This window comes from Leucoraja erinacea, chromosome 12 (genome assembly GCF_028641065.1).
Source record: "Leucoraja erinacea ecotype New England chromosome 12, Leri_hhj_1, whole genome shotgun sequence".
NCBI classification, from domain to species: Eukaryota; Metazoa; Chordata; class Chondrichthyes; order Rajiformes; family Rajidae; genus Leucoraja; species Leucoraja erinaceus.
In genome coordinates this window covers 23,129,744-23,143,083 of record NC_073388.1, presented here as the reverse complement: position 1 = coordinate 23,143,083, position 13,340 = coordinate 23,129,744, and the positions used below count along the sequence as shown (strand labels likewise).

The 13,340-nt window shown below is 39.7% G+C and overlaps 1 protein-coding gene across 6 annotated transcripts in view; it reads right to left on the bottom strand.

Moving 5' to 3' along the window:
* The window catches only part of LOC129702176 (ecto-NOX disulfide-thiol exchanger 2-like), a 157,729-nt gene that overhangs the window by 59,708 nt on the left and 84,681 nt on the right, over window positions 1-13,340 (bottom strand). For 5 of the 6 annotated variants that reach the window (XM_055643798.1, XM_055643794.1, XM_055643795.1 and 2 more), the window contains 2 exons: window positions 12,969-13,112; window positions 4,726-4,860 (listed from right to left, as the gene is read on the bottom strand). In XM_055643798.1, the coding sequence (XP_055499773.1) occupies window positions 4,726-4,860; window positions 12,969-13,112 (279 nt within the window). The remainder of the gene's footprint in view (window positions 1-4,725; window positions 4,861-12,968; window positions 13,113-13,340) is intronic. The other variant, XM_055643797.1, reaches the window with a different exon arrangement.

Sequence of the window (13,340 nt, the reverse complement as noted above, 5' to 3'; positions counted from 1 at the left end):
TTCTGAACTCATGTTAAATTCTTACCGAAATTGTAAAAATCTCTGCGTTTTTGCGTCTGGTTTTCGAGGAGATACGTTTCACATGCTAAATGACACACACACACACACACACACACACACACACATCCACAGAGTTTTAAAAGTATGATAACAGTGGTAGAAATCACAGTTATGTCAAGAAAACATTCCTATATTTTTAGTTTCTTGCTGAATGATCCTTACAACTGAAACTTCTAAATACAAAACAAAAACATGCTAGGTTTTGACAACAGTTCAGTGAGGTGCTAAGAATATAATAGGGAGCCGTGCTAGGGAAGGTGAACTGACCCAGCAGTAAAATCCCAGTTTTGCACACTAAGCCAGCAAAGTTGGATTTGTTCAATTAAATGGAAGATAATGATCTTCCTTCATTTTCTCTGCCATAGTTATTTTTCTCTAATACACACTCATATTATCAAACTGCCATTCATAATGACACCCTTTTCTATTTCATCTTACTTATTTCATTATCCTAGGCCTACCTGTCCCTGGTGGGTGTACACCTAAACTGCATCCAAACCATCTGCTCTTTAATGGCCAGTCCTAATTCAATTACAATTGCGTCTGCCAATTTTTGATTACAACCAATCATGGCCTAAGCTTTTTTAATTCAATGAAATCAGCACGATCCTAATTCAGTATTTTTAATTCTAGATTCCCCCTTGTCCCTAGCTAATTTAAACCCTACAATACCATGGTTACTATTTTCTAAATGTTAGTTTTCTGATATTTGCTACACTTGCCTCAGCTCGGTGCCAGAACCAAGTACAACGCTTCCTTTCTCATTGTGCTAGGCATTATCAACACACCCCCTCCCCCACTCACCCTCTCCAGCTATCACTCACGAGGCTTTGTTCTTCCCCTCCTCCTTTCCATCTTTCCTCACCCACCACAATCCGTTTGAAGAAAGGTCCCGACCCGAAACATCACCTATTCATGGTCTCCAGAGATGCTGCCTGACCCACTGAGTTACTCCAAGACCATGTGTCTTTATGTAAACCAGCATCTGTAGTTCTGTGCATCTCCAACTTCATGTGGTTAATTTCTCCTGGAGCTCATCAAATTAATCTTACTTTTTGTTATAAATAGGAACTATTATATCTTCCATTTCCCAGAATCTGATTCAATTCAACATTCTGCTACTTTTTTTCCTGGTGGTTTCAATAGACAATAGGTGCAGGAGTAGGAAATTTGGCCCTTCAAGCCAGCACCGCCATTCAATTTGATCATGGTTGATCATCCACAATCTGTACCCCGTTCCTGCATTCTCCCCATATCCCCTGACTCCGCTATCTTCAAGAGCCCTTTCTAGCTCTCTTTTGAAAGTATCCAGAGAACCGGCCTCCATCGCCCTGAGGCAGAGAATTCCACCCTCATCTCTCTGTGTGAAAAAGTGTTTCCTCGTCTCCGTTCTAAATGGCTTGTCCCTTATTCTTAAACTGTGGCCCCTGGTTCTGGACTCCCCCAATATCGGGAACATGTTTTCTGCCTCTAGTGTGTCCAAATCCTTAATAATCTTATATGTTACAATAAGATCCCCTCTCATTCTTCTAAATTCCAGAGTATACAAGCCCAGCCGCTCCATTCTCTCAGCATATGACAATCCCGCCATCGGCCTTAAACATATTGTTTTACCTTTCCATTGCTATACTTCGATTCCCACCCTTGCAAAAAATTGGATTGTTGAGGTGCCATTAATTTTATGTAGGTTCAACCTCTGTCAGAACCAGGCCCAAAGCCGTAGAAATTTAAAGACCTTTCTGAAACCGTCTCTTCAGCCAAGCATTCATCGGCATTATCTTCTTTAATGATCAAGGTAACTATGGTAAAGAGAGAGAATCTTTTCTAAAGCAAGCCTCAGTGCTTTACACTTTACACACAATTCCCTGCAAAAGCAAACAACATTCAGCTGTAAAGCAGTGGGGAATTGTGACATTTATAAAGGTCATGCTGACCTTCATTAATTCAGTAGCATGTTGATCACACACTGTCAGATTACATCGCACCCTTCAATAATGAAAAAAGTAAAATTGGAAAAAGATTGTTATTGTCTGAAGAAGGGTTTCGGCCCGAAACGTTGCCTATCTCCTTCGCTCCATAGATGCTGCTGCACCCGCTGAGTTTCTCCAGCATTTTTGTGTACCTTTGTTATTATTATCATTGGGAATCTAGCTATTTTATGTCCCTTTTCAGTATGAATCAATCTACTTTGCACAAAAGTTTTACAACATAAATATTCAGTACAACAAATCACATTGCAATAACTAATTTAATCATATATTTCCAGGTGTTTTCAAATAATGACAGCAGGATACAATTTTAGCACTCCAATTTCCCTTTCAAGGCTTTTGAGTTTATGGTGTGAAACAAAAGGATGAATTCACAGATGATTTATTTTTTGTTGTAACTATAAATGGCTAAATAAATGTTGAGACCAAATGAGTTGGAATTTAAAGATTAGTCTGTGTACATTATTAAATATGGTTCCTCTGACAATTGCTGATTCCAACAGCTATTTAGAAAGAAAACAATTCAGAAAACGAATATATTTTAACACTAGAATTGGGTTGGTTCCTCAACACCAAAGAATAATATTGGTATTTTCTATGTAACTGGACTGCTATTTGTCTTCTGCAGTTTACAGTAAACATTGCCTCGCAGAGGTTTTTGGGGTTGTGAAATCAACATCACCATATTCATTACTCCATTTCTAATAACCCTGCAGGATCTGTTGACAAGATTTCCTTCTTGAAATCCCTTGAGGTATCGTTTTCCATTGTAAACATGTCAAAGGTTAATACCGTTGGAGGATTTTGCAGAAATACTGTACACACTTCATTACTGAGTTCTAATCCAAGACTTTACTTTCTCTCTTACCACATGGCCTCCCCACCCCTTGCAAATTCCTGAAGCAGACAGGAACTCAAGCTGATTTAAAGTATGCTTGAACCAGAATGATAATGCGTGATTATTTAGGTATTCCTCTCTGTGAATGTGTATCAATTCTAGTGACATCAATAACTTACATTCACAACTATCAATCTTTAACCATTATTTTTAGTTCACAATGCTCAAATCAAATCAATCACACTTGTTAAATAAAAGGTATGAAAACACAATATCATCACCAACAATATGGTACTTACTATTCATATTTTATTAGAAGCCCGTTTAGAGGGATTTATCAAAGAGTTTGCAAAAATTCAGTACCTTTAACTTTGCATATCTGTGCAGATACCATATCACAGGGGAAAATGAGATGTTTTAGTTAGAATATCCTTTTGGTTAGCAAATGCTTATTTTCCTAGTTTGATTTGAATATTCTTTGTTCGTCATAAAAAAAGTGTTTACATTGACTTCTTAAACTCATGAGTTGAACATGGCGAAGATAACGTTGGGTAAAGTGTTCCAAATTTTTAACCGTTGTCTTACATACAAACATGTGAATAGGAGCAGAGATTGGCCACTCCCTCTCTAAACTGCTCTGCCATTTAATAAGACCGAAGCTAATTTTACTGTAATTCCTATCCCACAATCCTAACCACTTTGGGTAACTTTTCACCTTTGCTAATAAAGAATCCATGTACATTGATTGCCCTCCCTAATGTTTGGGACAAAGACCAATCATTTATTTATTTGTCTCTGTACTCCACAATTTGAGATGTGTAATAGAAAAAAATCACATGTGGTTAAAGTGCACATTGTCAGATTTTATTAAAGGGTATTTTGATACATTTTGGCTTCACCATGTAGAAATTACAGCAGTGTTTATGTGCCGTAAGATATAAAGATCCTAAAGCACACCAGGTCTGCAAAAAGCCAAATTTGCCCACCTGACAATCTTAATCAAACTTTGAATTGAATGCAATTTTCAGATATATTCACATTTAAATGAGGCTATAGAGAAAGCTCTTACTACTTATCAAGTCTGTCTAAATTGTAAAGTATTCAATAAGAAACAATTTTGCACAACACTGACTCACGGCTGTGATATTTTAGCGTTGGCAGTTATTTATAACAGTTGAGTATTAACATTTTGAAACTGAACAAATTCCTAAAAAATAGTAGCAAAAAAAAAAATAAATAAACATAAATATGATTAGAATAGGTACTGGGAGAAAAAAGAGGCAGAAAAGATGCCAGATTCTGGAATCTGTAGCAAAGAAAAAGCTGGAGGTATTCAGTGTGTCATGAAGCATGTGTGGAGGGAAATGCACGGTCGACATTCCAGGTACTTCACCTAGACTGAAAGAGAAGAGTGGGAATTGCCAGTATAAAAAGGTGAGTGGAGGGGTGGGGCAAGTGCTGACAAGTGATATGTGGATACAACAGACAGAATACAGGTGAAGAGAGGTCCTTACCTGTATCCACCCATCCCTTGCCAGCAATTTCCCCTCCCCTGTCCTCTACCCTGTATACTGGCAACTTCTTTACTATTTCAGTCCAGATGAAGGATCTCAACCCAAAATGTCCACTTTCCGTTTCCCTCCACAGATGCCACCTTACCTGCTGAGTCCCTACAGATGTTCTCTTTTATTTGCATGAACTACAGTGCTTCTTTGGTCTCCTTTCAGTTCTGGCAACAAGTCTCCGACCTGAAACCGATTCTGTTTCAATTCCCACAAGTGAGTCTGATCTGCTGAGTATGTCAATCATTTTCCTGTTTATGTCATACAAAAGGTATACCTGGCATTAATGGTTGTCCACGCATTCCCATTGGTCCCATTCCCAAGCTGTTCATGGCTGCTTCCCAAGCTGTAGAATCTGATAATGACATCCCCTGTGGGCTGGAGTCAAAGGCGAGGTTTTTGTAATGCTCCTCTGAAAATGAAGAACAGATAAAATGTTGCATGTTCATTGATGAAATTATTCACAAGTTAATTAAATATTAGGTAAAATAAATACTTTGAACTGAATTTCAAAAACCATTCATTTCAGTTAATTTTCCCTGTAACCATCTCACTCCACCCCCATCCCACCCCATCAATTCATATGGTCACAGGGAGAACTTGCAAACTCCACAAAGAATCTATGGAATTCTCTGCCACAGAAGGTAGTTGAGACCAGTTCATTGACTATATTTAAGAGGGAGTTAGATGTGGCCCTTGTGGCTAAAGGGATCAGGGGGTATGGAAAGAAGGCAGGTACAGGATACTGAGTTAGATGATCAGCCATGATCATATTGAAAGGCGGTGCAGGCTCGAAGGGCCGAATGGCCTACTCCTGCACCTATTTTCTATGTTTCTATGTTTAAGACAGCACATGGTCATGATTAAATTTGGGTCTCTAGCACTCTGAGCACTACCAGCAGTACCGCACTTGTGCCCACGTACACGCATGTCACGGAGCAGCCACAGAATATTTTCAAGAGGGAGAGCAAGCAGCCAGAAGTAATTGTGCGCATTGGCTCACATGTCAGACGTAGGAAAAGGTTCTGCAGAGTGAATACAGGAGTTAAGCAAAAGGTTAAAAACCAGGATCTCAGGGATAATATCTCTAGATTATTCCTGATGCCCCATGCTAGCTCAATGGTCATAAATGGCCATAAATTTGTCATATATGCAACTGCACAATGAAATTCTTTCTGCTTATATCACACATGCGGGGGCTGCCATTTTTGGCGTCATTATTTGAAGTTCAAATTCCAGTCGGATATACTATGAGCAATTACCGTAAACCAATATCCCTCTCCTCTCCTGCTACATGTATGGTGAAATCGTCATGTGCAACATATCCACATGCCTAAATCCGAGTGACTTGGACAAAAAATATCTATTAGATTTCAACAGGTTAGACCTGCCTAATTGGAAAATTTCCACTATTCCTGAGGAAAGTTTGGTGGCTTTGGGCATCAACTCGCTGAAGTTTAGAAGGATGAGGAAAAACCCAGTCAGAAGAAGGGCCCCGACCCAAAACACCGCCTCCCCACGTCCTTGGTGATCCACCGAGCCACTCCAGCAGTTTGTGTCGTTTTTAGATTGAAACAATTGCATAATTTGACCTCATGTCAAGAATTTCCTAATAATTGCTAACTTAAAATGCCTTAATAACTGGGAACGATGGGTCTCAGCACTGTGGGAAAAGTCAGATTTGTTCTTCTGAACAAAGTTTAATTACTTTTATTTAAACCCTCTGGACTCTCCCTACCTCTACAAAATGGTGCCTTACATGCAAGCAATTGATAGAAGGTTTGAGGCTGAGCAGAAAGCAAAGCTACTGTTGTGTTCAGCTCAAAGACTAAAAACAGGATATAATAACTACTTTGCAGTGGATTCTGAGTGACGATTGTGATTTAGTGGGGGTAATAACAGGAGGAATGCAAGGGTGAGGGGTTGGTGCTGGGAGGGACAGAAGCTTCTGACAGCTCAATGTTCCAGGCTACAGATGCTAAAGACAAGATAAAGGTGGAGATAAAAGAGGAGGCTGCAGTTCTGTGAAAGGTGCAATGTCTATCTATACACTTTCTCTCTCACTTCTATTCAGGAACCCTAGCAGCCCAGGGATGTTCACGTGCACCTCTTCCAACCTAATCTACTGCGTGTTATGCTCTCGATGTATCCTCCTTTACATCAGCAAGACCAAACATAGAAAGGACGATCATTTTCGTGAACACTTGTGCTCTGTCCACCATGTTCCCAGTTGTTACCTATTTTAATTCCCATTCCCACACCGAGCTTTTGTGTCCTTGGCCGCCTTCTTTGCTAGACTGAGGCCATATGCAAACTAGAAGGCAGCACCTTATATTCTGCTTGGGTAGCTCACAACCTAACGGTATGAACGCGAATTCCTCATTCTCGAGAAAAAACCCAACCTACGCCCTTCCCCTCCACCCCCAGTTTGTTTTCTCTGCTCTTGCAACCCTGGTGTGCACACATTTATTCAATCATCTCCCATTGCCCCAGTCATCCTGGTTCTTTCCCCTCCTTCTTACACACCTCGAAGTCCCAGTCCCTTTTATTTCATTATTTTTACTTCTTAATTTGGTTAGTTGCTCAGACAACTTTATGATAACACTGCTGATGGATACTGGGTGTTTTACATTATTGATGGCAATGGGAATGGGAATTAAAATAGATAGCAACTGGGAACATGTTGAAAGAGAACATCACACTCCAGCAAGAACTAGATCTTTGTGGTCTGTGACAATGCTACTGTCTTTTAAGTGGTTGCAAAATCTGGTTGGCATGTTAAACCATTAATTTTGATTTGCTATGCAATAAAGACTGCCCAATTAAGTGGAAAGGAATCAAGCTAGCAAGAAACAAAAGCAAAAGGAAAGGAATATGTAGTTGTTAGTTCACCAATAATCCCTTGCCTGGTCATTTCTGTACTTGCAAGTACTCATCACAGACATTCTTATCTAGCCACCACTCTTTAAAAAGGTATATTTTAATATAATTATCAAACCTTCTGAGGAAAAGTGAAACATGTAAATCAAGAGTTTAAATAATTTGTGATAGCCTATTTTGTTCAGCAAAAAGCATAACCCCTAGTAATAGGCTCAAGTAATTGGATTATTTCATATCAAAGTTTAAGACAGTGTTTAAATAATGAGTCAAAGACAGTGATTTTGGGCGTTATGGTAGGCAACATAAATTGAAATTTATTACACATATACTTTTTTTATTTAAGCACAAAAATTATTGTCTCATCAGTTGGAAGGGCAACTATGGAGAACGGTGCAAAGGTTATGCCCACTTGTTTCTCTCATAGAATAGAGGAAACGAAATAGCACGTACATTTTTTTGCAGATATGTGTCATCTATTTTGTCCATACTTGCTTTCAAAATGTAAGATTTGTCACCAGTCATTTGCTGGTGTTTACACTCTGGCGCTGCCATTGCTACATTATTTGGTATAGAGGCATGCTATTGTGACAATATTTCCTTCCGATATACATAACAATGTTGTAATGTCAATAATTTAGTTGATCCATATCTGCTGCAGAGTCCTCTCAGGCCTATTGTGTTATTGTCAATGCCATGGCGCCTTACTGTACTAAGTTCAATCCAGAAGAAAAGCTGTGAGTTGGTGGGGGTGAGGTGGATATCAGATCCTATAAAATGGCTTGACCGTCTGATAGAAAAAACTCAAAACAATGTGTTCTCTCTCCGCACTTTAAATTTTATTTCAGCGGGAGCAAAAAACTGCCTCACAAAAATATAGACATAAAAGTAGAATCCACAACTGATTCTCCCTAATGGGAATGATTCAAAACAGGTCTTACGACACAAAACTAAGTATTCATGACACAACCAAACTGTACTCAAGCATAACTGCAATGTCAAGGTTTGGCATGTTCCTCACTCTGCCATCACCATCATACAATGGCTCCAACTACAATTTGATTAAGTATACAAGAGCATCTCATGCAGTACGTGAAAATGTGGTGCAACTGCACATGACTGAACATATGCTACAAGGTCTATTTCCATTTATACCCCTTGTTTTAGATGTTGTCTTCTTCAATCCAAATGAGTGGGGTGACAGTATTATTTTAGTTCTGCCATTGTATTGGCAAGTTGTTGATGTCTCTGTAATTTAAGTAGGTTTACATGGCAAAACAAGATTTTTTTAATAAGGTTCTGAATAAGTGTCATTAAAAATGAAAGCACACAATATGGAAAGCCACCCTGCAATGTGATTTTTAAATTAGTTAATTTTCCTTAGCTTCATTGCTGGCATGCAAAAACTGTTTTGATCTCTTGTTTTATCTTAATTTGCCTTTGCCACAATGTTTTATCCTATTCCTCTATTGGCAATGCCATCTTTAATGGATCTCCATTTCCTTTAACACCCTCTGCCACCCCTCCCCCCTCCCCTCCCTTTGCCCCCCCCCCCCCCCACCCCCCCTCAAGCCCCATTCCCCCACTCCCTGCCACTTCCCTCCCCCTCCCTTTGTGCCCCACTCCCCCTCTCTCTCCATCCTCTCCCCCCACCTTACCCCTTTCCCCTTCCTCTCTGCCCCCTCTACCCGTGTGTGTGTGGGGGGTGGTTAATGTGTGTGTGACACCGCAGCCCCCCCCCCCCCGTGCGTTGAAGGTGTGTGTGTGTGGTGTGTGTGTGTGGTGTGTGTGTGTGTGTGTGTGTGTGTGTGTGTGTGTGTGTGTGTGTGTGTGTGTTCCTGACTTTTGACCAATCTGATGTTTTTTTCAAATCTGACCGCTGCCCAGCTGCTGGCGTTACAATAACGGTGACATTTTTACATATTCTGGTAGAAATTTACCTTATGATTTCAAAAATCCACTCCTCTATAAATTTGGTTAATTATTTCCAGAGTTATTTACTAAATTGTATCACCAAACTGACATTAAAAAAATATATAACCACTGCCCAGCTGCTGACCTCATAATGCCTTTGCTCGTGGCCCACCTCGCTCGTGACCACGACCCCCGCTCGCGATTAAAGCAGCTGCTGTCAACGCGCATGCGCACTGTTTCCCACGAGTTATGATACCATCCTCCCTCCCCCCCCCCCCGTTCTTCAAAAGGCGCAGAAAGAACGAGCGTTCTGCAGATCCCGAGGTCACCGGAGATCACCGGCGCTCACGCGCTGAAGAACTTTCTCAGAGCAAACCATAAGAACATTAGTGGTGCTAAATTCTGCTCTTCATGTTTTTGCACTGCAGCGTATGAGGTTTACAATTAGAAATGTGTGAAGTTACTTCTGCCAAATGAGTCCATATTAATATTTATCTTACCAGTATTTAATATTACAGCAGTAACATTATGACAATGGCATTTAATGGGAAGTGTGAAAGATGGTACCAGATGTTCGTATTGCACAAAACATTTTATCACTGGAGCTGCTTTCTACATAAAGTGAATTTGTGTTCTATCTCAACTGTTTTCAGCATCATGCAAATACTAAAATGTCAATCTTATTATAACCTAGCAAATGGATACAACATTTCAAATGAAGCCTTATGTCTACCTCGTCCAAAAGCACTCCAAAATAATTTGCAATGATCAACTTAGTTTGATGCAAAGAAATTCATCATCATGGTCTCTTGTGGCGTTTCTATCCCGTTCATTTGGAACAGCAGTCCATTACATGCTCACAACAAAGATTAGGAAAATATGAGCAGCTCAGCATCTTTCAGATTGTCATTTCAACCCCTGCAGTGAATGCCATTCGGTTCCTGATTGCTTCTCTGGTACCCGGAGTGACTGTTTCCTGATGATATATCTGCACTTTTGCACACTGAGAAATTATTACTACAGTGCTGATGTGTAATCTTGCACAGAGAATTATAAATCCTGCTCATTCGCCCTTCAAATATAAACAAAAAACTGCAGTGCTCATTCAAATGATTTTACCCAGCAGTGTTTCAAATTAGCATAATTTGAATGTGCCGGGCATCTCTCCTTTTATAACAAGACCAGCAAGCGGTTATATAAGCAAGCATAAAATACAAGATACATTTTCATGGTAATTACCACAGAAAACACTAATTTGTAAGATGAGACAGGGTCTTGACCCATTTGCAAATCTTAAAAATAAGCGGTGTAAATTAACCCGATTGACAACATTCTTAGTTTGAGTAAAACATGGATGAATGAGCCCAAATTCATAACTCCCAAGTGAATCAATATCAAAACCTTAAAAACAAAGGAAATGTTTAATCATACAAAAATACATAATTCTTCACTTATACTGTACAGGATTGTGAAAAGTAATCCAAAGATAGCAAGTCTGGCCTGCTGTGGTTATACAATGAATTCTTGTTTCGGCAGCATTCTAGGATATCCAGGAAAGAACTAGTGTACGGTGATCGCTGGTCAGCACAGACTCAGTGGGCCGAATGGCCTGTTTCCATACTGGATCTCTAAACTAATAGAATGACAGTTTTCAGATGTTTTATGACGCCACAATATAAATTATTATTATTTTTAAATAGTTAAATATGCTTGAAGACTTGGAAGGAAACTAAAACCATGAAAAAAAACGTGGTTTCTACTTTGGAGACCTAGAATCCCCAATAAAATGATTAGGGTTACAAATCATCCATTGGCACTAATCTGGAGTTCAAGAATCTGTACATGGTCATCAGTATTAAGCTGTGGCTTCCACCTTTAACTCAACATGCTCCTATGTCCTGGACTTGTCCGCAAGTAAATAGATAAATGTTGGTGGTTTCTTTCCCACACAGTAAGGTACCAAAAGAGAACAAGCAGGGAAATGGAGCAGAGGCCAAGATCAGATCAGTCATGATCTCTTCAAATGTGAAGTAAATACAGGAACTTGGATCCTGCGGCATCGTGTCCTGCTCCTCTCATTTTTGTTATGTTCTTATCAGCAGGGTCCTTGGAATTTGTACCACAGGAGGAACTGTGGCAACATTTTCCTGGAGCTGACTCAAGAGTGATGCTGTCAAAGGCCTGGAAATTGATTGTCTGTCTAATCTTTTTATTCTAGCGATTATATGGAGCAAGAATATAACATATAAACCAAGAAAGATAAAGGTGGGTAATATTCATTGTAGCATTATCCATGATTGCCCAAGAAAAAGTCTCTAATATCATTTTTTCTTCTGTCTGCAAAGCTTCTTCATTAATTAATCCTTTAGTTCATAAAACTAACTGATCTGCTGCTGGTGATGAAGTGGGAATTGAAAACACTGAACCAATCATCCAAGATACACACATCACAACTGAAGGAGGAAAACAAAAATGCTGTGCATTCACATGATAAACTGCTGTCAGAACTGGAGTCTACAATGCCTTCAATCTGATAACCAGTTTTATTCAAAATTGAACACTTTTCATTGAGGGCTTAATTCATCTCAATTAACTGCAGCTCTCTACTGATACAGATTTGCAGGAAGGATAGCCATTAATGTTTCTTCCACCAATCTCAGCTTAAATGGTTCATAAAGGCTCAACTTCAAGATAACTCTCGATTGCTCCCCAAAGAAATTACACTTCTGCAGGAGGCCAACAATAAAGTCAAACACAGATTTCAATAAAAGAGGGAGGTCAAAATAACTGCCGCTGAGGAGACTAGGTCATTGTCATTTACACTAGACGGCAAAGAGATTTATCATGAAGTTCACAGAATAAACAATATACATGCAGTTATGACAATGAGGACAAAGATAAATACAAAACAGCATAGTGGTGCATTACTGCAATGCCAACTGAAATTGTGCAAAAATAAAAACAAGTGCACTGATGGAAAAACCAAATGAGGTAGAGTTAAGAGTAAGTGTATGTGCCAGGATCTCTTGGATGGGGGTGTGAGACTGTTTCAGTCCGAAACGTCAACCATCCTTTATCGCCAGAAATGTTGTCTGACCCGACCCGTGGAGTTACTTCAGCATTTAGAAACATAGAAAATAGGTGCAGGAGTAGGCCATTCGGCCCTTCGAGCCTGTACCTCCATTCAATATGATAATGGCTGATCATCCAACTCAGTCGCCTTCTCTCCATACCCCCTGATCCCTTTAGCCACAAGGGCCACATCTAACTTCCTCTTAAATGTAGCCAATGAACTGGCCGCAACTACCTTCTGTGGCAGAGAATTCCAGAGATTCACCACTCTCTGTGTGAAATTTTTTTTTTCTCATCTCGGTCCTAAAAGATTTCCCCCTTATCCTTAAACTGTGACCCCTTGTTCTGGACTTCCCCAACACCGGGAACAATCTTCCTACATCTAGCCTGCCCCAACCCCTTAAAAATTGTGTAAGTTTCAATAAGATCCCCCCTCAATCTTCTAAATTCTAGCGAGTACAAGTCGAGTCTATCCAGTCTTTTGTGTCTTGTTCCTTTTGAATAATTTCCTTTTGAATAATATGCAGAATTATGTGAAAGCTGTGCCTACCAATTCAGGCACATTAATCTTGCAGTTTTTGGCAAAGAATGCCATTACATTTGAAGATATTTTCTCAATTTTAAGTGGATTAGTTAAGGCAAGTGCTTTGCCATTACCTGTAACTATATTGTTCAGTTTCCTTTTCCTTCCTGGCAGGTTGCAATGATCAATGGAATATTCTGTCATCAGTAGGTCATCTGAATCGTTAAACTCTGGAGGTTTGTTGTTGTTTGCCAGATCAAAGGGCAACTGGTTAAGCCCTGTAAAGTCAGAATAAAGGTAGCACGTCAAGCTCTGACAGCAAGGAACAGATTCATTAACTAATGTTAAAAGAGAAATCTATGCATCAATACATCAGATAACGTGTGCTGGAATCATATAGAGCAGATGACAGTTGAACCCATTCTGCCTGCAGAGAGCCCCAACAGCTTTTCAGTCTCCCTTAGTTTGACATAAACCACAAGAGGTAATAGATTCAGCTCTTCTTG